Source organism: Lissotriton vulgaris, chromosome 3_1 (genome assembly GCF_964263255.1).
Source record: "Lissotriton vulgaris chromosome 3_1, aLisVul1.2, whole genome shotgun sequence".
NCBI classification, from domain to species: Eukaryota; Metazoa; Chordata; class Amphibia; order Caudata; family Salamandridae; genus Lissotriton; species Lissotriton vulgaris.
Window position 1 is genome coordinate 106695646 of NC_141689.1, and position 26842 is coordinate 106722487.

At 44.3% G+C, this 26842-nt stretch overlaps 1 protein-coding gene across 4 annotated transcripts in view; it reads right to left on the reverse strand.

Moving 5' to 3' along the window:
- LOC147726042 (hepatic lectin-like) overlaps positions 1-26842 on the reverse strand; it is a 201840-nt gene that overhangs the window by 108694 nt on the left and 66304 nt on the right. For 3 of the 4 annotated variants that reach the window (XM_086960161.1, XM_086960162.1, XM_086960164.1), the window contains one exon: positions 2308-2412. The exons of the other annotated variant lie outside the window; for it this stretch is intronic. In XM_086960161.1, the coding sequence (XP_086816287.1) occupies positions 2308-2412 (105 nt within the window). The remainder of the gene's footprint in view (positions 1-2307; positions 2413-26842) is intronic. 4 annotated transcript variants of the gene reach the window in all.

A 26842-nucleotide genomic window follows, 5' to 3' on the forward strand; every position in this document is an offset into this window, starting at 1 on the left:
GCATCTTTAATGTGAATTCCACTGATGAAAGACACAATATAGAAAAATACATCAAAAATCTGTTCCATTATAGACCAAAAATTAAATCAAAACTGTCTAACATTCGGACAAATGAAAAACATATGTACTGTGTCTGGTGCCTGGGAGTCAAGTGTCCACCAGTGCACATGACACTAAATGTTTATTTTGAGTTTTTGACCAGACTTTGTCCCCCCCATCTCCTAACAGAGAGTAAACAATTGAGATACTTCAATTCTGCGTTTGATTTATCTTCATAACCACAAGGACTCTGCAATAGTTTATATGTGGATGATGATCTCTTTTGAAAAGAAAAGCACAGTGAGTTAATACAGGATTTCTGAGTCTGATCATCTATATTGAAAATTAACATTGAGAATTTTTGTTAAAGATGCTATGAGTCTATAATTATGGTGTACAAAGGTATCAAGAAGACTGTTAATTTGTTTTAATTTGTGGAACGTAATTATTCTTAAACTTGAAGTAATTGAGAGAATTTTATATTTTCTGCTATTCTAAAAGATAGCTAGCTCTATTATTGTGTTTATTATATTATTCACTGTAATCATTTAAATATATCATATAAGAGACATGATGTAGTGCAAAATTAATTTTTATTTGTAAGGGTGCACTAGAATCACATGCATAGAGTGCATCTGCATATAATCCTTTGCTGTGGTAACATAGGGTGTTAGAACTTTGAAATGTAAGAATTAATGTGGAAAACTAAATTTAACTAGTAGAAATACTAAAATGAAGCACTTGTGTTGTGCAATTGACAATCATTTATTAATGTGTTTATTACATGTCGTTTTATATGTAGGTAAGAATATTAACCGAATGTGCATTATTTTCTATGCAATTTTTAAAGCTCATGCTTCATTTCTCTTATGTTAACAAATTTACCCTGGAAGCTCTCACTTTAGAATTAACGGTTTGAATGTCATGTGTGCTGTGGATTTCATTCTTTCTCACGTTTGTGTTGTAGGTGGACAAGCGCCCTTGTTTGTTAGAATGATGCCTTTGTTTTAGGAGTTAAGCAAGGAGAGAAGAGGGAATTAGTGCCAATAAGGAGAACTGTTGTATTTTCAAAGCAGATAAGGCCTGGGAAACAAGGTAATCGTGTTGCTGTTCAGGAACATCGCCATCTTGTGGAAAACTATCTATGAGAATGTAGTCTGAGTGAATGGTGGAACCTGAAAGAAATCCTGGAAAGATACCTGCAATATTGGAACGTTGCAAGTGGAGGAAGTGCCCCCACCTATTCTCTCCCTTAGAGAGAGAGGTCCATATTATCAAGAATGGCGGTAACATTATCGCTGCTTAAACAGCAGGAAACTGACACTAAAGCGGCAATAAGGGGCTAGATAATATGCCCTTGAGAATTCCAATAGAAGCCCAGGTTCTGGTGTGAAGGACATCAAACATGGGCTTCTATTGGAATTCCCAAGGGCATATTATAATATTAATGCTCTAGCTGCAGTTTTCTGTCGCTAAAGCAGTGATAATCTAATCACCGTTCTTGATAATATGGCCCAGAGCATCTCTCAGTGAGCTCTGTCTCAGTAGCCTCATGCTACCTGACCCATTGGGGGTGGAGAGACTTCTAATGAAGAATCCACATGCTGACACCTAGCTCTACCCTGTCCCCGAAGAATGCTTAAGTAGGGATGTCAAGTTAGCGTTAGTGTAGGGATAGATTAATGCTCTATTTCCATCAACCCTCGATGCAGGGGAACTTGGACTCTAGATTTTTGATCCTTTGCATTCTATTTCTTGAGTTAATTGTCTTGTGCTTGTAGCACCGACTCAACTTCATTCGCAGATTAGGCTTCATGTTGGTTCCAAAGTATTTCTATACCCTTGTCTTGATGTGTCTTTATGTCTAGTTATTTTTGGCTTTGTGATAAATTGCTTTTGAATTGGTTGACACTGTTAATGATTACTCTCCCCTCCATGCTTTCATGCTGAGAACCATCGACTTTTGTTCTAGAACAGATCTAGAACATACTGGCCTGGACCTTTCCTTTTCGAATTCCATAAATCAATTTTATAATATCTGTTTAACTTTGCAAAGAGTAACAAGACTACAATGACTGGAAGAGACATAATTTTAATTGCATACAACCTACCCGGGCGCAACTAGAACAAGTGGACCACCCATCTATCAGAGATATAGCAAATTGAATAACACTCGTTTCACTGCACTAAAAGGTGGATTATGCTATATAATGCAGAAGACTTAAAATAAAGAATTCAGTTTTTTTTTTTACCTACTCAGATACTTACTGAAGCTATTTACCAATGACTGGTCTCTACTGGCATTTTCTGCATTTGCCTTAAACATCTGCAGCATTGTTTCGAATGTTGAGAGATGCCCCAAAATTTGGAAACCTATATTCAATTAATAAATAATGATATATAATGATTAGCAGTGCATTTTCTATATATTTACACTAAGTTAGGCAATTGGTACAATATAGAATTAATTCCACACAAGGTCAGCATAGCATTTGATCCTTCCAAGGTTAACAAAATGAGAACCAATTTTATTTGGGTAATGACACTATAAGTAACAACCATTCACAAAGCCAACAGGTCACACCATTGAAAGGGATCTCACCATTGAAAGGGATCTCACCATTGAAAGGGGCGTGCAAACCTATTGGCTTCATTATTTTTACATTACTGTTCTATAATAACCATTTAACTTGTAGGAATGGTCAAATAAAACAGCAAATGTGGCTGCAAGTGCATCATGATGAATGCATGTGAATATGTCGCAAAGTAAGCACATGGATACATGCACACAGTTGCTGGCTTGGTACAGTTTTTATCTCATCATAAATGGCCACTGTATTCGTGCATTCATCACTATGCATGTGCACACATGCGCATAGAGTAGTTATATTGTAATGTTCTTCAACCAATCCAAGATGGATGAAGTGTGCGAGCTTGCATCACAATGCATTGACACGCATGCATCCCAATGCATGGGCAACCATTTTGACTGAAATATTTTAAATTTTCAACATGGCGAACCACCATTTTAAGATGAATGCATAAATAAAAATTAAATGGCGTGCGTAAGTAGATCCAAATTGCCCAGTAGCACATTGCAGCTGCTAGGCCCTCTAAAGAAATTAATAAATGAATAGAAGGGGAGGGACTAAGAGAGATGTGGAGCAAAGAACAAACTGTGGGGCCCCGTGTATGTTTTTTAAACCTCTGTTTTAGAATGCCTATAACAAGATGAAACATAGTAGCCAATGTCTGAAAGAGTCTGCCCAAAAGTTCCCTCTGTGTGTGTGTGCATCTATAAGTACCTGTACATTGTATGTTGTGTGATGTCAGTAATTCTCACCAGACATCTTAATCTATCTATAGACACCACTTGAAGATGGTCATTACATGTGTGCTGGATATAAGTGTCATATGAAAACTAGACGTGACAGCTTTAAAAAAGATTTTGGGGCAGATTTACAATAACTGGCGCATCCCCAGGGATGCGCCAGTTATTGTGCGCCGCAGCTCCGCCACCTATGGTGCGCCGCATTTACAATGCGGCGCACCATGGGGCAAAAACGGCACAGATGCATGACACATCTGTGTTTAAAGGTGGCGCATTGCTGTAGTTGCGTCGCAAGCGCGACGCAACTCCAGCAAGGCTCGGGGGTGCCCTATCTGTCCAATGCTGCATCAAGCCTTACGCCTGCTTCAAGCAGGCGCAGGGTTTTGACGCAGCATTGCCCAAAAAGTGACTGAGTGAAATCTACGACGTGCACCTGCCCCGGAACGCCCACCCTGCGCCGGAACGCCCACATGTGGCTCAGGGCTTTACAACGTGACGCATCTGCCTGGATGCGTCACGTTGTAAATGGGTCGCAGGGATGCGCCATGTTTACGCTGCCGTTGCGTGACGCAACAGCGGCGCAAGTCCGACATAAATCTGCCCCACTGTCCTCAAACACGCTCGTCTCTAAGCAAATGCTAGGCACTATCTCGGATACCATACAAAAGTGCCTCCTTAACGCAATTGATACCTGTCTTCCTCTCTCCCTAAAAAGGGCAAATAATCATCGTCCTACAGCGCCTTGGCTCACCGATAAACTAGAGATAAAGAGAAGGCTAAATTGCAAGGCGCTGGAAAGGCACTGGAGAAGGAACTATGCGTCGGACTCCAAAACTGATTATAAAAGGGAAAAAAAGGAATATCATGATATTTGCAGATCTGCTCGCGTCGAGCATATATTGGCAACTATTTTTGGTGCACTGAACTGCTCCAAGACACTTTTAGTGTGGTCAAGGAGCTTTAAGGCTCCAAAACTCAAGCCAGGCTCCCTTCACTAAACAATCAGCAATGCCAAGATCTGGCCAATTTCTTTATCCTGAAAGTAGAGAAAATATACTCAAAAATAGTGAGCCTTCAATGCAATAGTTCACCTCCATTGAAAAATACAAATTCCCCACAGTCAATTTCTATCAAGGTGCCTGTGCACCTAAAAACAAACTGGCTATATTGCCCCTGCTAAACATAAACTTGTTTAAATACCTTTTAGACAGCATTAAGTCTTCCTGTGTCAGTGCTCAAACAGCTTGAACCGTCTTCTTTGCTGGTAATTATGAACCTTCGGAATGCCTCCTTACAGCAAGCCACAATTCCACCAGAGAGGAAGCATGCTATGGTGCTCCCACTCTTGAAGAAGGCCAATGCAGATCCTGATTTGCCATCTGCTTACCGGCCTATCGCTCTGTTTACGGCTTTCCCCAAGATTTTGATTTCAGAGCTGCATTTGACACGGTGTATCACACCGTGTTAGTGCAAAGCCTAAGATCTTTCGGCATCTGCGGCTTAGCCCTTGATTGGCTCATCTCTTTTCTTCAATTGAACCTTCCAAGTTTTCTCTCCCACTGCTAGTTCTTATACCCTTCTCTCACCTTATGGGGTACCTCAGGGCTCCATCCTTAGCCCTCCACTATTCAATCTGTACGTCAGAACTTTGGCTGATGTTGTAGAGGATGCTGGTTTGTCCCTGTTCTCTTACGCGGACGACTCTCAGATTATCTTCTCTGTCAATGGAGAGCTCAGCTGAGACTTCCCTCCTCCAGTTGGGCTTGGGTAAAATTGCCTCAGGGATGCAGGCCAACTACCTTAAGCTCAACGGAGAGAAGACCGAGGTTGTGGTCTTAGAGAAAAACAAGGATCTCTGGGGGCCCCAACATTGGCCTAGTGAGATGGGCATACTTCCTCAGCCCTCCCGCCAAGTCTGCAACTTGGGTGTCATCATTGATGACTCACTAACTATGCAACACCAGGCTGTTAAGGTGGTGGCCGCCACATGCTTCACCATCTTGAAGTGGCTAAAAAGGATCATTTGGATACTGCCGGAGTCTGTCCAGAAAACTGTAGTCCAGGCGCGTACCACCTCTAGACTGGACTACGGTAACCTTCTTTACCTGGGAGCCAATAAGGCGGTGACTCACAGGCTACAGATGGTTCAGAACTCGGCTGCAAGACTACTTTGCCGGGTTCCTGGAGATATTTCTGTTTCTGGTCACCTGCGTGACCTGCATTGGCTCAGGGTGGAGAACTGTATCAAGTTCAAAGCCCTAAGCTACATGTTGAAAATCAAAACAGGTGTAGCCCCTCAGTATCTGCAGGTGCTGGTCTGCTGGCTTGCTGCCTTCTCTCGTCTAATGTGTGTATACTTGTAAATGTAAATGTGTGTATACTTGTAAAGCGCACTGCCGAAATTTACTGTGCCTAGAGTTAAACTATCTCAGATGGGCGGACGATCATTTGCACACCTCAATCCCTCCCTATGGAACTCCCTTCCCACCACAATTCAGAATGAAACAGCTTTTGTCCAATTCCGCAAATCCTTAAAAACCTGGCTTTTCAACCAAAAATCTCTAAGCTGCAACCTATTCCTTGGACTGGCCAGCGCCGGGAAACCCTTTTTGGGTAGGTGTTGCACCTTACAAATTTAATTAAGAAATAAATAGTGAATGAATGAATGGCACATTATTTTTCCACTACTACATATACATAGTACATAAAACATATTTATGAACTTAGGTAACACCATCCAGACACATTAGAACCTCTTTGAATGTGTGTTCGTTGAGGCTGAGACACAACATCCTGACATCTTGACATCCTGACATGTGCATGCGAGGCTCACTCATGTTTGATTGAGACATGATTCACAATGTTAGATAAGGTTTAATCACAAATGCAGAGGCATCATCCATGTGTACAAATATTTCCCCAATTCTAGGTTTTACATGAAAGTATAGATGTGAAGAAACAATGTAAAACCAGTAATATGGACATTTCTAGAGAGGAGTGTAGAAGGATAGCAGTGCTAATGAGATTAACACACACTCATAACATTTTGAGTATTTACACTTATTGGTCATTTGATAGATACAATGGAATGACTAAGGTGTAAAGAAGCAGAAAGTGTGGAAAAATGCACAATCTTCACATGACTGTAAGAAAAAAGTGCAATTGGCAGTCATTTTCAGTGAAAAGAAACTCTGGGGCATATTAGCAAGCTGAAGTATCGCCGCTTTTTCGGCGATACTTCCAGCGCCCTATTAACAAGGGCATGCTAACGCCTGCCTCAAGCCCACTTTGCATGTCAGCGTGAAACATCGCTAATGACATGCAAAGTGGGCGTTCCCACGTCGAACCACATGTAAAATGTGGTTAGAGGTGGGAACATCCTATTATCAAGGCAGGTGTTGGGAGAAGAAGACCTGCGATAAACTCATTTATCGCAGGTCTCCCAATGCCTGCTCTGACCAGGTGTTAAGGCATTGATAACATGGGGGAGTGGATCATAACGCTGAATCCACCCCCCCATATTATCAAGGCACACATTAGCTCGTGAAAACAACGTTTGTTTTCATGCGCTAATGTTCCATATCGCCGACTATCGCCGGATTTAATTTCGCCTACGTGTTACGCATTGATAATTCGCGCTAACACAGCGAAAAAATCCGGCAAAAGCCGGCGATATGGAAATGTGCGATGCGCGTTATATAACGCACATATAGATAATATGCCCCTCTGTACTTACATGCTGCTCATTATAATTTTCCATAGCTCTTTATTAGGTGTCAATGATTAGAATGCATGTTAGCACTCATAAAGCCACTGTGGTTGGGGGGGCAATTTCGGACTAGCGCCAGTGGGTTCTGTCGAGCCGTGAGGGAAACGGCCAGCGTCATTGTCCCGCCGTGAGGGAAACGGCCACCACGTAATCTGGGGACTACATCCCCCAGCAGCCCCAACAGCCCTGTGACGCTCCCGCTGCGCCTGCTGCCTCCATAAAACCACGGAGGGTCGAGCGGCCAGTGGGGGGCAATTTCGGACTAGCGCCAGTGGGTTCTGTCGAGCCGTGAGGGAAACGGCCACCGCGTAATCCGGAGACTACATCCCCCAGCTAGCCCCAGCAGCCCTGTGACGCTCCCGCTGCGCCTGCTGCCTCCATAAGACCACGGAGAGCCACGCGGGAAGCACGCGGGCGGCGCCGGGAGAAGCCCGGGACAAGGGCGGGACCATCTGTGGCCATCAGGGGTCAGAGGAGGTCAGACCGGGCCACCCCCCTTGGTTTTGCCACAAAAGGAGGTAAAGAGAATAAATTAACCTCCGGCGATCATTTATATGTTCGTCCGGGACTTCCTTAAGGGACTCTACATTGTCTAGTAAGAACATATTTAGGTGTGTTGTTGCCCCCCTCCGAATTATATAAAAGCCTGATACACCATGACTTGTAAGGGGGTTCCCAAAAATACTAACTTCCAGAGGGACTCGCTTATGGGGACATTGGACCACTACTTAAACAGGGCAACATCGACCATTGATCGTGAAATAGAGAGAACGGAACAACGTCTCTCTTCAGAGATCACATCTAGTAAGCGATCTCCTCTACAGACAGTTGACGCAGCACAAAACTCTTCTTTTTTGGAGGAATTAAACAAGATGTGTAATACCATGTATGCTCCTGTGGGACCGGGATGTGGGCAAATTAGCGTGCCTACTTGCCCTACAGTAAGCACAATTCCCCAGTCTAGTACATCATCTGAATTAAACTAAAGTCTCCTGGGTACTCCCCTCTTACTTTCAGCTAAAGATAACACGCAACCGATAGTGCTCCCTCAGGTCCCTTCTGTCAAAAGAAAGCGAAATGGGGCTAAACATACGGGGAGTTCAGCAAAACATCTAAAAATGTATTCAAGCCCCCCATTGGCTATTACCACCACCCCTAAGCCACCCAAAGTATATTCAATACTGGAAACTCCTGCACTTTCTCCACAGGCAACTCTATTGCTCCAGATCGAACTCCTGGTTAAATCTATAATATCCCCGCTGATAGAAAGAATGAACAGCCTAGGGGAAAGGCTCATGGGTATAGAGGAAACTACTAAGGCAAATTTGTTACTCATAAAAAGCATGGTAGGATCTAAGCAATCACGGTCGCTAGCTGCCACTGAAGCGTCCAAAGCTACTGCACATACTAATACTGTCCAAAATCAACCACTAGTCCTACATATGTCATCTTCAAATAAGAAAGCAACCACAAAATCTGTAATAGTACCAAGTCCTGCTCCTAGAGAAGGGCAGAATAAAGAACCCACATTCCATGAGGGGACAGTTGCTAACCAAGGCAATATACCAAGAAAAATTAACCATATACACTTACCATCGGAGGCCGCTCCATTTGTGTGTGTCCTCTCGGGAGTGCCTGTACTTACAAAAGGAAAAACCGAAAGGCAACAGGAACTAAAAAACAAGGTATTGTTCAGGTTAACAAAAAATAGACCCCTGCCATCTAACATCGATGGAAGAATATTAAATGTTAGAAGGGTGGGTTGGCTAGGACCCCTCCCAAAGGATATAATCGGAGACTTGGTATTAGTAAATTTTAGGGATGAACATGTCGTCCCATACCTTCAAGCTTGTCAGCTGCAAATAGGAGACGGCCCTATTGTAACTTGGGAACTGCGAGACTTTTACCCTAGTACATCATACCTCCCACCATTAAGATCAAATGCAGAGAGTAGCTACCTGATGGGCAGTAGAGGCCTTGCATTGATTGGCTATAACATTCCTACTTCCAATCGATTTGATTTATTTTCTGGTTTAAATTAGTGGGATCGAATGGATATGGATATTACCCCTTAGGAACTCCTTTATTTTGCACCAAATATGTAATGAACTATAAATATAACCTATGTCACCCAGTCCTCTTAGACCCAAAGAGTTTTGATACAATTTTATCTGTTGTATCAGTTTTTAGCACCTTTTATGATTTTATATTGCGCAAGCCAATTACCTTGGATGTTTTGTAACAGTTTGTTTAGAAGGAAAATATGTCTCATTTAAGAAGTCTTTTGTAAAAAAAATGTATGTATATGAAATTTTATGTATATGCTTTTATGGTTATACCTATAACCGAATAAAGTATGTTGTATCATAAAAGTATGTTGTATCACTGTGGTTGATCATCAGATTTTGCTTTCAATTAATCTAGTAGCCCATTGCAGTCCTCAAATACCTGCTGTTCCCACCCATGGGTGTGAGGACTCTGGGAGAGATCTGCCTCCGCTGTCGCCCACAGTTTGACATCACGAAGCCAACTTCCCAAATTTGGAGCCACAGATACTTTCCAGGCCATTGCCAGTCATCTTTTTGCCAGCACTAACATCAGGTTGACACAGCGACAGGTATATTTAGTACCTTTTGATGGGGCCCGATAGGCAAACCAATTGAGACAATGCCAACTGTTTGGTCAAAATTTCCAATATTACGTCAAGAACATATGTACACCCTTGGTAAAAATCTGCATCTGCTACGGCACAGCATGGGCATCAAAGGCAGCCCCGGCAGACATCCTGCTTTTTCTCCTTGGAGACAGGTATGTCTGATTTAAGTGACTAAACTGAGTTTATTGAAAGCGCAGATTGCATGATAACATCTTTGTATACTCCAGACAACACACCTGTAAAGTAGCCCACCGGGCCAGCCTACAATACCTGCTGAGCCCGGATGCGTGATCGCCATAACATGCTATTCTGTCTGAGACTGTGCCACGAGCAATTCAAGTCCAGTTTTATACCCTTCCACCATCAGGTTACGTGGGGCAGGGGTCACCTCAGGTAGCAGGGTGGCTCATTACATACCATCCAACATTAGTTAACATCTAGTTCCCTGGGGATCATTGTGTGGCAAATACAAAATCTCTAGGTTGTTGACTTGTGGTTGGATTCAGGCAAGTCTTATCTGCAGTTCCGAATTGTCTCCAGAGCCATCCTAGTCTCATGGGTTGTCATCTCTCCTGATAAGCCAGAGTTTTGAGCTGCAGAGGACACCATGTTAATCCTGCCTCACTGATGGTCTTGGCTGGTTGGCATGGTTACAGCCCATCTGGACCTCTTCTGTTTGTCCTTGTTCTGAATGGCCTGTGTTGTCTTCAGAGGCGCATTCCTTTGTTGTCACTTTTTTGAACCAGGATATGTTCCTGGTCACTGTATCAATGCTCCTTAGGTGCTATTTACTGCTGTCACTGTCTGTAGTCCTCTCTCATATGGGGTGTGGAATTTTCACTGGGGGGTCAGTCCTGGATCAACACCCGGTCCCCCACTGCCAGGACAGGTACCTGAGCATTTCAGTGCCAGCTCACCAGCTCGTATTTTTCCTCCTCTGGTTTTGTGTGCCAGTATGGTCAAATACTGGTGGCGTCCATCCAGGGCTGGTTGGAGTTGTACCACAACCCGCTTCCTTCAAAACCAAGGCCCAAGGCGAGCACTCCTTCATTCAGTGAGGGGTGCATCTGTATGCACGTAGGAGTCTATACAGACTGAACTCTCAATCATACCCTTCATCCACTGCCAGGCACATCGCTTTGTTTAGTCTGTGCATGAATTGTTCAATATCATCATTGGCTAGGGATTCTGTGTCGAACTTTATGGCACCTGAGAGACTCCTTGAACTCTATCCTTTGGAATGGTGGTTACATTGTCAGTACATATTTCTTCAGGTAATGCCAATTGTCACACAGACCTTATCGAGCAGGAGGCTGAATTTTTGGGAGGAGGTTGATTCAGTTAGCAGCACCACCAGCTACTTGGATTTCCTGTCAACCAATTCCATTGTCAGACACCCATCCGGGTAGCTGCTGAAGTCGAGGCTGACTTTGGTCCATGGTGCGTCCCAGCCTTCTTTGGTGGCCACTGGTGCTGGGACCCCAGCTCCACTCATAGGTTCACAGGCCGCGCAGTTCTTTACCATGTCCTAGACTGCTGTGTTGAATCCTGGGAATCACACCTTTTTTCCCAGGTGGGCCTTTCTTTTTGTCACTCCTTGATGGCTTATGCTCGACGACTTGTTTGTACAGCATTGCCCATATAATTATGCAGTGGCCTTGTAGAAGTGGCCAATCTGGGCCACGCTAAGCTTATTTGCTACCCTCCTCAGCTTGGCATTCCTTGTCAGCAGGTATCCAGTTAGCAGCACCACCAGCTACTTGGATTTCCTGTCAACCAATTCCATTGTCAGACACCCATCCGGGTAGCTGCTGAAGTCGAGGCTGACTTTGGTCCATGGTGCGTCCCAGCCTTCTTTGGTGGCCACTGGTGCTGGGACCCCAGCTCCACTCATAGGTTCACAGGCTGCGCAGTTCTTTACCATGTCCTAGACTGCTGTGTTGAATCCTGGGAATCACACCTTTTTTCCCAGGTGGGCCTTTCTTTTTGTCACTCCTTGATGGCTTATGCTCGACGACTTGTTTGTACAGCATTGCCCATATAATTATGCAGTGGCCTTGTAGAAGTGGCCAATCTGGGCCACGCTAAGCTTATTTGCTACCCTCCTCAGCTTGGCATTCCTTGTCAGCAGGTATCCACTGGCTGGCATCTCTCAGGAAATTTTTGAGGGTTTCGCAAGGAGTTGCGCACTTCCTTTGCATTGCCGAGGCAGGTGCATGCTAGATCCCTGATGGCTTCCTGGGATTCACCTTGAGTCCATCTTTGGTGAACATATAATCAACAAATTTAATCGGCGACTCAAATAATTAGCAATTTTCATGGTGCAGGGTGAAGCTATGGCAACTGGGTCTCTGTAACACTGCTCATAGTCAGTGGTCCTCGAGAGTTACAGAGTCAATGAGAATATTGTTAATGATATTCAGCAACCCTTGCAGGCCTGAGAGGCTCCTGTATGGCGTTCTGAAATACCCCTGCCACTAAAGGGATTCTGAAGTTGAGTCGCTTGTACAGCCTTCGACCTGGATGTGTTGAGAAAGCTGTGAAATAGTGGCTCTCCTGGTCTAGCAGTAGCTGCTGGAAGCCAGTGCTGAGGTCCAGGTTGGACTACCATTGAGTTCCACTGAGGTCTGCAATTATATCATCTTGATGGCTAAATTGGGGAGGCACATATACTGATTTCTCTTAAGTTGCTTGGGCTTCTCTGTAATGACCATTGGATAGATCCATTGAGTGGGGCCAGAAACCTTCTCGGTGATTTTGAGGCATTCAAACTTCTCAAGTTCTTACTCTACTAGTGGCCATAGGCGGAATGGTACCCTCTGGTGCCGGAGAGCAATGGGTTTGACTGGATTGTCTATGTGCAGCTTCACTGGGGGATCCGTTTAAGTACTGTAGTCTTTAGAACAGCTTTGGAAATTGTTCTGGCATTTGGTCTACTTGCAGGATGCGGACTATGCATGCAAAGAAGTCTAGCCCGAGGTCTTTGGCTGTTTAGCAGCCCAGAAGCATCTTTGTCACTTCGCTGACAATGTGGAACTTGCCCAGTGCTTCTTTGCTGCCGCTCTGCACAACTACTTCAAACACTCCCTCTAGTGGGAGTTGTTGTTGGCTGCCATAGGTGTAGGTCTTTGTCCTTGTCGGTGACAGAACTGGTCATGGTTTTAGGCAATGGCACTGCTCTATGCTCAAGACATTTGCATATGCCCCGTGTCAATCAAATCTTTGATGGTTATCCTGTCTCGACCACTGTCCCACACTGGTTGGATCTGCTGGCCGCCTTTGGTTGGTGTGGTGTATGATATCGGGAACATGTCCTCTTTGACTGAGGGTCCCTCTTCTGGGTCATTGCATGCCCACGAGGTGTGGCTTCTTGAGTTGCGCCTGTCTTTGTCTTCATGTACAACATCACAAGGACAACCCTCTATGCCCATGGGGACCAGGGTCAGAATACCTAATATGAACAGAGTCCACCGTGGGACTCTTTTGTGTCAAGCTGGATCACTCTACATGTATTATTTAGGCAGCCTAATGGTAATTACACATTTGTGTCTGTTGCTGTTATGTATTTTCCTGAAATACAAACGCAAATGACAGTGTGACTCATACAAAGTGCTACTATTGACTATGTGATTCAGATATTCTGTACATACCATGAATTGTAGGTTCTGAGTTCAGATGAAATAACATTGGTCTCTTTTATGCCATGATTTCATAACATTATTATTCCTGAAGTCTTTTATTTATGTTGTATACCTTTTATTTGTAATATTTTGATGAATACAATAAACGTATATGACTTACTAACAAAGTGCAGACAACGCAGTGCTTAGGTGTGTGTATAAATATTTTAATATATACAAAGTACACTACAAAATGCTCCTTGGTTCTTAAGCCAAATTGTTTAAATATACATACCGCAATGAGGATGACAAATAATCAAGCAACCAAAGGAGATGTATGTATAAATCTCCAAAAATCTAAACAACATATTTAGCAAAAATATACTTTGCAATTTGTTTTGCTTTCCCAGATTTCATTGGGATTCAATAAGAGAGCAATTTAAATTCCCCCCAAAACAGTTCAATCCTTAGGATACTTTGCCAATTTACTGTGAGACAGCAGAGAGCTAATTTATAGTTGATGCAAAGTCCAAAGAGCTTAAATGTGATGTTCTCTGATTTCCTTGCATTTGTCTGAATTCTATTTCTAAGCGGGGCCTTGTAGCATTTCCTCCATTTCATAGTTATAATTGAATGTGCGGATTATGGTAACTTGTTTGCTGCAGTTTTACTGTGATATCTGAAATGAAGGTTGTTACAGGATTATGGACTAATTATAAAAAGCTCCACTCTCAGCCCATCCCACCACAGCCTCCAACTGTCCCACCCAGTGCTTTGCCACTCCCCTCACACTCCAAGCCTTCCTGTAATTTTCACCTCAACTAGTGTTGTCTTTTACAGTAAACCCCAATAATTGCTTGATACTGTTTCTGGGGTCCTTCCAACCTTTCTTCTTTACTCCTCTCTGTAAAACCCCCTCATGTACAACTCTCTGTTTTTCTGTAACTTGCTTTTCTCCATATAAATCCCATATATATTGATACTGGCTCTACTCCATGACTGGGAGGTCAGTCGCATTTTTTTTTTTTTACATAAAAAAGTTTTTGCTGAAAAAGTTTTAAGGGTATGTGGAACACAAAACCGAATTCCCTCTAAAATAGACAATGTCTTTGGCTGTTAAGGGAAGGAGATCCTAGAGTGAGCAATCAGCCACCAGCTGTGGACACAAAAATATGTACAGGCAAGTAGATGTTGCTGGGCTGAAACCTAACCCGTTTGAATGGGATTTAGGGCCATATTATCAAGAAAGGCGATATCATAATTGCAGCTTTAGCAGCAGGAAACTGCAGTTAAAGCGGCAATAAGGGGCTTGATAATATGCCCTAGAGAATTCCAATAGAAGCCCAGGTTTGATGTCCTTCACACCAGAACCTGGGCTTCTATTGGAATTCTCTAGGGTGTATTATCAAGCCCCTTATCGCCGCTTTAACTGCAGTTTCCTGCCACTAAAGCAGCAATAATGTTATTGCTGTTCTTGATAATACGGCCCCCAGTCTCTAGTTTTCTGTTGTTTACTTCTCCCACCAATAATCTTGTACAGTTGAGTAGCTTTGAGTTATATAACTCAAGATTTTTTTCACTGAAAGGTAAGGCGTATTTTCTTTCAACAAAATGCAGAGTGCCTTCTGATCAGGAATTTAACGTAACCATGTTCTCTACTGCATGTTGCCAGTAGTCTCTGTCTTGACTCTTAATAGGCTTTCCAGAACTGGGCATCGGGTGTTACGATCACAAATTTCAGAGCTGGCAGAATCTCTAAATGTTCTGCAGCTTCACTGCTTAGAATCTGCAGCCATATTTCCATCCTGTACCCAGCGCCCTACCACAGCAAAGGCCACATATCATTCTGGAGGTTTTTCAAACATGACAGCTGTCTCCTCCAATCAGTCAACCTTGATTGATCTAGGTAGAGTAGGTCTACCTAAGGGTCAAGTTGTACCATGATACTTGAGTAAAGATAGCAAGTGTATGTCTGATCTGTCAGTTCATCAAAAAAACTATCTCCAGAGGGTATCTTGTTGTCATGACCACTAAAGATAAGTCCTACAGTGCTCTGTTATAAACTTCAAGCTGACAAGGAAGAGCATGCACACAAACCTACTCTTGCAAATTTGCCTCTTAATCTTGGATTTTGGAGAACCGTACACTCGCAGGTAGCCCTTTCCTTCCTATTTCAAAATATGGGTCTCACATTTGAGAAAATCGACATATGTGATTGAGTGTCATCCACTCTAGAAAGGGCAGAGACTGCAAGCGAGAAGCTTCAGTCAAACTCTTCTTTAGTGAGGACTCCACTGCAAGATGGACACCAAACAGACTACACACCAAACATCAACACTATTTCAGTGTGCCCCTTTCTGAAACTAGCCCCTTCGTGTCACATGCTTCTTCTTCTACCAGTACATGAAGAGCCTCTAATCAGTAACCTGTTGTATGGTAAATCCTCTGGATTGGTCCTGTTGCTGGATTCTTCGTTCTCGCTCTTCGCCAGTCCTGTGAGTTCCAGCTTTGCTCAACATTCAGCTCCAGCTCTGTTCCACTTCCAGCTCCTATTCCGCTCCAGTCCTGAGAGCTTTAGCTCTGTTCCAGTCCTCATCTTACCCAGCCACAGAGGATGAGCCTTATAAAAACTGTCCTACAGTTGGACCCAACAGTGATAGAGCCTTTGGGATTTTTCCTCCTCATGCTATAAGGCATGAATTTACAAAGGGCATACTCTATGTTATTTAAATTACATCTTGGACTCGCAGTGTGGCTAAGGGAAGGGGTATCATCTCCTAACAGCCTCTAACAACAGAGGCGAAGAAACAACCCCTACATCTAGCCTGGCACTCAACTGTGGTCCATCGTTTTCAACCAATGGAAGCTAAATATTCACTTTCCGACTCATATGCAAACCATTTTCCTATTGATAAGTGATATGGCTGACATATTCTTTCCTATGTCCACCCTTGATTCCTCTACTATCAAATGCCAAAGAACCATAGATGCCTCTAGACAGACATGGTGCTGAGCATTAGAGCAACAGCTCAGCCCAGAAGGAGACCTCTGAACTGCTAATCAATCCATTGTACTCTTGCATCTGCAATGTGGTGTCACATTTCCCCAGATCCCACTGTCCCTTTAAGGGCATCCTACACACAGCTACCAGTCTCATCCAGTACCTAAATAAAACCCCTTCACTCCCATTATCCTGGTATTCCTACCACACCACTTTCTGGTCCACACCATCTTCAAAATTAGCTGCATCACATACACAGCCATCATGACCAGCACCCCTGCTACTGATGTTTTTACATTTCAGACGTCAATCTTCAAGGAGTAGCTTCTCTTTCACATTATGTTAGAGGGGGCTGTACCCTTGAGCCCTTTAAGCATAAACCCCACTGTAAACAGGACCTTGTAGTACAGCATCTTAAGTGTCAGAATCATGCATACTCCGAGCGTCTGATCGAGAAAAGGCACAATCAGAAATAAACAGAATTATGAGCATTCATATAGGGATCAGGAGACAAACATCAAAATTCCAACAACAGGTGGTATTAGGATTGCGCCATGCTGTTTCCATGACTGCTCAGGCTGCTCCAGATTCCAACTATCATAGGAGTGTCTCTTAGCTCTCTCAGTATTCTAAGAGGACAGGGTATACACATACTCTCTTAAGCCTTCCACAGTAGAGCTGCAATGTTTCATCCATGCTGCAGCTCATACTCAAGACATTGTGTTCCGTTAACTACAACAAAGATAATCTCTATCCATGGAACCTCAATCTTGGCCTGTTCATCCTCAACAATCTGATGTGTCTGCCACAACCACACACCAGGCCTGTAGCTCCTTCCTTTACTTCCACACAAATGAGAAGAATAGTTCAACGAACTTCACAAAGCAGCAGACCTAAAACCATCAACCTGGACAAGGTATCTTGCTAGAATGGCACACTGCTAAGTTAGAAAGCAAAAAACTAAGATCCAAGGCGCCAACAAATAATATAAATGTGTCTTTGAAGAAATGATCACAAATGTTGACTCTCCTATAAGATCCAGGGCATGGCTAGCACAAGGAGGGCTGGACTGGCCATTATTGGTTGGACAACCCTCGGGGGGAGGGAGTTGCAGAGGCTGGTTTTAAAAGGCCTGGATAGAGGCTGCTTCTGTAACTCTCTACAATCCCATCTGCCTGGGAGGTTGTTCTAGTTGAAGGTCAGGTATGACTTTGTAGCAGGTGGTTCGGTTGGAGACTCCAATGGTGAATGCATATGGGTGCTGGTCTAGACTGCAGACCTGGGCCTTATCATTGCAGTGAACACAGTTCATGCTCATCATACAGTATTGTTTTAACGTGCTCTTTTTTCTGGGCAGAGCCCATGTGTGTCATGGCATTGCCAGGTGTGCATACACTTTGCTGTTTATCACCATTCCCATCCAATTGGTTTCCACTGGTGCTCCTCTTCGTTTCCACCTATGAACACTGCCTATTAGACTGTCTGCCACAGTGAGGAAGTCAGAGAGTTTAGCTGATAAGCACTGCTGCAATTAGAGGTAAAAATCCCACACTCCTTGAAGAGACTGTAAATGCTTGACGATAAAGAGATAGCTGGGATTTACAAGCTACAGAGCCCCAGTGCCCTTTTGGGGTGTGTGATGGCGCTGTGGGTTTATTGTGGGGGTATTGAGGGTAATGGGCCACCATGCATGTGTGTGTGGATAAGGGTGCAATGTGGTAGCATTGTGGGAGCAGCTGTGTACATCCCCTACTCTCCTTCTTGCATCAGCAGTCCATCCTTGCTAACTGGTTCGGGCTCTAGACAGCTTTATCTGCATGACAATGCCTATGTCAACAATATAAGTAAATAATATATTGCAGTGATCTGAGTCAACTCTTTTCAGCCACTGCCCACTTTGGGTCAGCAACCTTGCCATTGTTGCAGTGAATTCTATTTTCACATATGTAGCATTTCAACAGAGTATATTCTGGTTTTTATGGTCTGACTTGACAGCACAACTGTCGCCTATCATTTACGTGGGAACGACAAAAAGGGGGGTTTGGGCTCCACGCCCACCTGTGGGGTCCATGTTTAAACTCTTCCATAGGGTAGACACTCTGTACTTCTTCAGAAAGAGTGCTTCAATTGCACTTTTATTGGCTATTGCACCTTCACCTAATATGGCTGCCGTGTTAAAACATGATGATGTGCGGCGGCAAAAGAAACCTTTGTTTTAAAAATGGAATCAGTGGTGGCTCCAAGGTGACCTCCACATGCCCGTTCCTTACATGGACCACCTGTATATGCAGCTCAATGTTTGCTGTCCATTTCTGATCTTTTTATAGATATGTTATGTTATGTTATGGCTGCCCAACAACAGGGCGTCCCAGTGCTTGCAGACTAAACCAGCCAAGGGGCACAGTGTGGAGGCAAACAGAGTAGGTACTGTGAGAAAACCGAAGGGTCAGCCGTCTAGATGGAGACAAACAGCCAGGTTTTAATATATTTTCGGAAATGCCAATGATTTTGTATAGCATAAGCCTCAAAGGGGATGGAATTCCAAAGAGCAGGGGCAAGAGACCTGAAAGAACGTCCGCCAGCTCTGCTCCTGCGTACCCTAATGGTACAGGCAGGATGGAGGTCAGCAGAGCACAGGGCCCAGGTGGGGATATAGGGGGTGCAGAGTCCTTGCAGTATTTGGGGGCCCTGGCCGTGTAGAATTTTATGGGTTAGACAGAGGGACTTGAATTCAATTCTTTGTTTCACCGGCAGCCAGGGAAGCCGGCGGAGGAGGTGTGAGGTGTGGCAGTGTTTGGGAAGGGCAAAGAGGGTGCGGGCAGCTGCGTTTTGAGCCCTCTGGAGTCTTTTGGTGACTGACTTGTTGGTGCCCAGCAGTAGTCCATTACAGTAGTCTAGGTGGGATAGTACCAAGATAGGTTTGATGCAGCGTAGGCGGCCGAAACAGGTACCAGCAACCTTTTTTGCTTGCGACTCAAAGGAAAGTGCGTTGTCCATTAGGACACCCAGATTCTTCACAACCTCCTTTGGTTTAGGGGGGAAACTCATAGCCGGGGGCCACCACTGATGGTCCCACTTCTGTAGGTTACGTCCCATCAGAGGCACCTCCGTTTTGGAGGAATTGAGCTGGAGATAATTGTCTGGCATCGAGTTTGAGATGGCCAGAACGTCTTCCTGAAATTTGGTCTGGTCAGGCGAGGTGTCATTAGGGAAAGTGAAGATAAGCTGCGTGTCGTCCGCATAAGAGATCATTTTGATCTTACGTTCCTTGGCCAGAAGGTCCAGGGGGCGGACGTACACGTTAAACAGCGTGGGGCTGAGGGCCGAGCCCAGCGGGACCCCGCAATTGTGAGGGAGTCTGCTTGATGAGTAAGGTGGAGCGTGGATCTGAAAGGAACGGTCCGACAGAAATGATGCGAACCAGGCGAGGGCCTCATCTCTGACTACGATCTCCCCGAGACGTTTAAGCAAAATCTCGTGGGAGACCATGTCGAATGCTGAGCTTAAGTCAAGCAGTATGAGAGCTGAGGTGTTCCCCAGATCGTGTGAGGCCCTCAGTTGTTCCATGACTGCCAGTAGGGTTGACTCCGTACTATGTTTCGCCCGGAAGCCATTTTGCCACTCTTCCAGGATCCCATTAGTTTCTAGGTAGTTGGTCAGGATGGAGTTCACATAGGCTTCCATCACCTTGGCCAGGTACAGCAGGAGGGAGATGGGTCTAAAGTTTTCTGGGCGAGAAGGGTCCAGGGTAGGCTTCTTTAGCAGGGGGATAACTTTGGCATGTTTCCATGACTTGGGAATAGTGGATGACAGAAGTGATCTATTGATCAGTTCCCGTCCCTCAGCCAAGATGGACTCCCGGAGAAGTCGAAAGGTGTCAGGTTTAACAGGATCATCGGGGGACCCAGACTTTACCATTGTGGCCAGGAAATCGAGATCTTTATGAGTAATAGGGGGCAGGGTTTGCAAAGGGTCCAGGGAGTCAGGTGGATAAATCGCTTGGCCAGGGGTCGGGTGGGCCTTCTAGTGTCCAGCGACTTATAGATCTCCTGAACTTTATTAATGAAAACCTGGGCCAGTTCTTCGCACTGCACGTTAGAGGCGATTATGTTGTGAGTACCCTCTGGGGTTATAGTCATATCTTTTACCAGGGAAAAGATGGTTTTAGAAGGATTATGTCTGGTATTAATCAGATTGGTATAGAATGCAGCCTTCATTATTTGTATAAGTTTATGATATGCTTTCGTGGCTGCCCTGTAACAAATTTTTGCTGAGGGGTCGTAAGAGCGCCTCCAGGCGCGTTCGAGGATCTTGCAGTGCTTTTTTTCTGTCGCTAGTGCCTCAGTGTACCATGGATGAGTCTGTTCGCGTTTGGGCCCGGACTTTTTTTGGGGAAACTGGAGATCAAGGGAGTTGTTAATCCACCCCCTAAAGGCTATGTCCGCTTCCTCCACATTGCTGGGCCAATCCGGACGGGAAGAATTCAGGCTAGACTCAAGGCTGGGTGCGTCCAGTTTATGCCATGGGCGCCTCCAGAGGGGGGGAGGGGTTCTGACGAGTATTTGCTACAGTATTAATGCATATGTGGTCCTGAACCGGCATTTATTGCACCTAGTGCATGGGGTGTCTGAGCGCCAGAGATGGTCGACGCAGGGGGCCCGGGTGCGGAGAGACAGCAAATCCTCGCGGGAATAATGGGGTACCTGAGCAGTCCGACGGCCAGGGGGTCTGGCGTCAGACTGGCGCCGACGGGCGCATACGTTCTTGCCTTGGGTGTCCGCTGCGCACGCCCACTGCGCGGGAGTGCTGGCATGGCGGCTATGAGGGCGCAGGACCCGCCTCTGCCGGTTATGCATCACCCTCGAGGTGCTGAGCCAAGGTCTGACAACGCCCTCCACTCAAATGTAAATGTAAATGTAAATGTACAGGAATTTATATAGCGCAAATCACCAACCGGTCTCTAAGCGCTTGCTTAGGGAACCCGTCCTGGTATTCCCCTGTGAGATAACCCCGGCAGGGTATCCGCAAGGTGAAAGCCAGGCATCCCGCCGCGAGGGGCCGTTGTGGAGAGTAAGCAAGCTATTGCCCAGAGTCGCAGAGTGTGAACCCGTGAATCGAGTAGGCACCGGAGCGAGAATTGTCGAGTCCATGGACATTTTAGGACTCAAGACCCCGCCGAGCCGGGAATTGAACCCTGGTCCCGGGCTGACCTCTGCTTCCAGGTCTGCCTCCTCTAACCAGTGAGCCACACTTCTCCACTCAAGCTGCACAAGCCGTGGTGGAACGGGGCACAGACCGGAAATCAGGAGCAGGTAAAAATTAACAGTCTAAAATATGTACAATTTTTAAAAGATGAGGTCTCGAAATTTCTCTAATCAAATTTCAGAGGAGCACAATACAATTGCCGCACCACCGCTCGCTAGCGCCTTACTGCTGCGTGGGAGTGCTGGCATGGTGGCTATGAGGGCGCAGGACCCGCCTCTGCCGGTAGTGCGTCACCCTCGAGGGGCTGAGCCAAGGTCTGACAACGCCCTCCACTCAAGCGGCACAAGACGTGGTGGAACGGGGCACAGACCGGAGACCTCTGACCCTCTCCTCGTGGGCTCCTCCTGTGGGTGACCTCTGACCCTCGTGGGCTCCTCCTGTGGGTGCCCTCTGACCCTTTCCTCGTGAGCTCCCCCTGTGGGTGACCTCTGACCCCCCTCCTGGGCTCCCCCTGCCCCTGTGGGTGACCTCTGACCCTCTCCTCGTAGGCTCCTCCTACGGTGACCTCTGACCCCTCAGTGGCACCGAGACGCCCCCGCTTCAAGGCTCCAGTGTGACCTTTATACCTATATTTATACTTCTACTTTGAGTTACAGCCAATCAGATGACTTAATATATTTTCGGCATGGCGACATATGTGGGAAGGATTGTAACATTTATTTTAACCTAGGGTTGGCGCTTTTGCAGCATTTCAGCAAATTCTACAGTGTTACACAGGAGTCCAATGTGCTCATTGGCTGTTAAGTCCCGTATGCATAAACATCGTCCAAACCATGCTCCTTCCTTACAGACGTTGTGAGGTGGGCCTGGATCAGATGGTTATCCTTAGTCAGTGCCCTCTCAGTGTACTGGGCTTCTTTCTAATCTAACCCTCCTCTAAGGCTGCTGCCCCTTGTGACTTTTTCTTGTCATGCGCCTCTCCCTGCCTCATGACACAGGACTTTTTCTAACCGGGTCTCCCTTGCTACCTTTCCAGTGTGCCCCTCTGTGGACTTGCAGTTGCTCACTCTCCCCATATGTTTATCTATGCCTTTACTGGTCCTTGGCTTCCCTCTGCAAAGGCATTTTTCCAGTACCTCCATCTTCACGGTTACTCTCACCCTTCTCTCATTATGTGCACTTGGCAGTAGAGCAGCCGCTATATGCTGCTGCAGCAGGACATCCGCAGAAGCACAGATGTGTGGTCTGGCCTAATGCAGTGGTAGGGGTGGAAGCCTGCTACCAGAATCTTCCTTTACCATCACTAGAGTGCAACTGTTTGGAATAGTTTCCTCATGTGACTATTTCTTGGTGGCTGAATAGTTTCTGAAGTAGTATGTTACTGTCAGGTATGTATCAAGTTTCAAGTTTAGTTTATTATGATATCGGAACTCATTACGAGGTCCACATAAAAGACATAAAATATATGTACAGCGGAAGCATTAAACGTAAAATGTCAAACAGGAATATAGCATCAAAGTACACAACAATCTAAAAATTACCAACTTAATACAGATCCAAAAAACATTTGAAAAATGTGTACAGTTTAAAACAAAACATTTAATTTGGAGGGTTAATCATAGCCGCACTGAAAGCAGTGGCAGACAAAATATTCAGTTGAAGGCAGATTGGTCTTAACCATCTTCGCCTGAGAGACATCAGGGCTGGACAAACGAAAATGACATGAGACAAATCTTGCTCGTGCATCTGACAGAAATCACAGACCGCTGAATGGCCATACCATCTGGAATAAAGAGATTTCAACGGGAGCAAATCTTGTCTTACCAAAAACAATAGGCGTCTAACGCCATGAGGAATGTTCCATTGAGTATATGGTTGAGCTTTCCTCAAAAAGCAGGAATCAATAACATGAGTGCAACCTTTTTTCAACATCCGGACATCTCTATCCAATCTGAACCCTAATTCCCACGTGGAGGACTTCAAAAGGGTTTTTAATTGATAAGATGATAAGGAAAATAAAACATCTTTATCCAGTTGTAATTGACCCACAGCATATCTGAAATTTTTTACGATCAATGAATAGTCATTAAAGTTTCCCAACAACTCATTTTTTATAAGATGTCTTAGGGTATTGGGCTCACTCCTTGCAAGGCTAACAACCCAGCGTACGATTCCTGCAAGGCCTTGGACCCAGCTACTACGTAAGCCGAGTTCCTGTCTTAGGGCAGCAGTTGAATTAGCTGAGCTGACAGATAATAGACTACGTAAAATTTTTCCTTCTGAGGATTTTAAAAAGCTCCAATTTTTTAAATCGATTAACTCTATTCCGTAGAGTAGGGAGGCAGGAACTTTTGCTCTAAATACATCCAGTAATATAGAAAAATGCCTTCTACCTGTAGCCTTATACAAGGATACCAAACTCTTTCCCTGTGAAATGGCTTTCCGGGAATTGTTGGCCATATGAGCTTTCTCACTTAAATTACTCACAACAATTTTACCAAGGAAGGCATAAGATTTCACGGTTTCCAATTTTTGACCCCCTACTGCCCATGGAAAGTTAGAAAATTTAGGTTTCTTCCTTCCGGACATGCACATCACTTTGCTTTTTGCAGTATTTATCAACAAATAGTGGTTTCCAGCATATTCATATAGAGCCTGCAGGCGATTATTCAGGCCCTTGGGAGTGAGATCGAGAATCAAAATATCATCAGCATACATGAGGCATACAATCGGAGCGCCCCCCAGAGTTGGGGCAATACCTGAACATGCTGAGAGACCCAGAGGTAAATCGACTGTATAAAGCGAAAAAAGTAACGGAGCCAATAGGCAACCTTGCTTTAACCCGTTGGATGTGGGTATTATTCTAGATAAACCTCTTTCACTGCCAAGCAGCACTCTACACCAGGTGTCTGAATAGAGGGCACGGATTAATTTAATAAGGAAGGGGGGCATCCCTAAATCAAATAGCTTTCTCCACAGCAATGTTCTATCCACTTTATCGAATGCTGTGGAGAAATCGATAAATGCACCATAGACATGCCCTCCACGGACTTTCACATATTTTTCCGTAATAACCTGAAGTGCAGTCAAGTTATCTACTGTTCCATGCTTTTGCCTGAAACCAGTTTGTTCAAAAGGCAAAATTTTAAACTCAGTAACCCAATCATTGATTAAGGTGAGAATACATTTTGCAAAAACCTTGCCGATGGCGTCAAGCAAAGCTATTTGACGATAATTTTGAGGAAGGTCTCTTGCCCCTTTTTTATATAAAGGAACAAGGATACTCCCTTTCCAGGATGGAGGGACTATTACACTAGCAAAGCAAGATTTAAACACAGGAAAAAGAATTTTGCTCCAAAGCTCACTCTGTTGTTTTAGCACCGAGATGGGACCTCATCGGGACCCATCGCACCAGAGGAGCGCATGCTCTTAATAGCAAATTCAATTTCCTTTTCAGATGGGGAATCGTACACACAAGAGTCAGCGTAAGTTACATGATTATTTAGTTGTAGGTTATTATTACTGTACAAATTCTCAATATACTGAACCCAGATCTGCTCATCGATGGCAATTGGTGTAGGACTGACTCTAGTACCGCAGCCTTTACCAATTAATGACCAAAATGTCTTAGCTTGGCCATTATATGAGGCTTCCCTGAGTTGAATCCATACGGAATCCTCCTTATTTTTTTTAAAACGGGCCTTAAGCCTTGCTCTCCTTCTTTTTAGTAATGCTAATTTCTGGTGGGCTTCCTGACTAAATGATAAATATTGCCCCCTTGTTACTTTGTTTATTTCTATGTTTAATAACCGAAGCGATTGGGGGTCTACTAAGGATTTTTTTAACGAAGGGGCTCTTCTTGGCTATTGAAGTTACTAATTCTAAAAAATCTGCAAATCCTGATAGTACCCTCCCATCCCAGCGGAATAAGTTCTCCACAGTAGAAGTTAAAAGAGACAGCAAGCACTCAAAAGAACGGTGATTCCAAAAACATTTCCCCGAACTGGCGCCAAAGTTCACCATGTCCGTGTCGATGTTCCAGGAATCCGCCATAGGTGGGCTGAGGGAAACTGTAAGCGACAACGCATTATGGTCACTGAGATTAGTATCTATAACCGAAAGATCTTTCAAAAAAGAAAAAAAGGAACAATCTGCAATTACATAATCAATAATAGAATTTCCATTTTTTGAATTGTGAGTAAAAGCTGCCGGGATGTCAGAAGGGAGTCTCCCGTTTACTATTATACAATCCACTTTATAAAGACCTTCCAGAACTAATTTACCTCTTTTATTGGATTTAATATTAGATGGAAACAAGGCCTGAGGTATAATAAGAGATTCTTCCCTAAGTTTATTTCTAAACAAATCAAGCGCACAATTAGATATGTTACAGTTCAGGTCCCCGAATAATAATATATAAGGGGAGGGGGCAGTGTCCATAATTTTAGTTATGAAGGAAAAAAGTATTTTTAAACCATCATTGAAACAGCAGTTTGGGGGAATATAAGTATTTATCAAAACAAGCAATCTATTGGGGCAATCCTTAGATAAATTTTTTAAAGTTATTGCCTGAAACAATTTATCCGGGTCAAGATAGTGAGAATAGTTCCAATTAATTCTATTACATAATAAGCATGCTATTCCACCCTTCGCATGACCTCTCCTAGAATGGATTGCACTACCTTCTAAAACAAAGTACTCTTTTTCTAGTATTAATTTACCTTCCACCCATGTTTCCTGTATACAAATTATGTCCGCTTCTAGGGAACGTAGGAAACAAAGTTTTTCCTTATGATCTTTAAAACCCGCAGTATTCCATGAAATAAACTTCAAATCTCTGTTAAAAATTTGAATGCGGTTTAGAGCCGGAAGAAGATTTACTAGAGAGAACTCCCGGTAACCAACTCCATTTTGAATTATCATCCCTCAAAGTTTGTTTAGGAAGGGGGGGATTTTTATAAAGAACTTGCCTTTCATTTTTAGAAACACATATTTTTAAGTCCTCAGATCTAACTGAAGACCAATCTGAAGGCTTCAAATTAATATTAGAGGTAGATGACAAATTAGTGGGTAAACTTTCACTTCGTTTTTCTACGAAATATGGAGTAACATCAATCCCTCTGATTTGTAGTTCCTCAGCCCACTGTAAAATATGATTTAACACCACTTTAGACTGAAATTTCACCCTTTCAGTTCTCCCTACTGTAGAATTAAGAAGTAC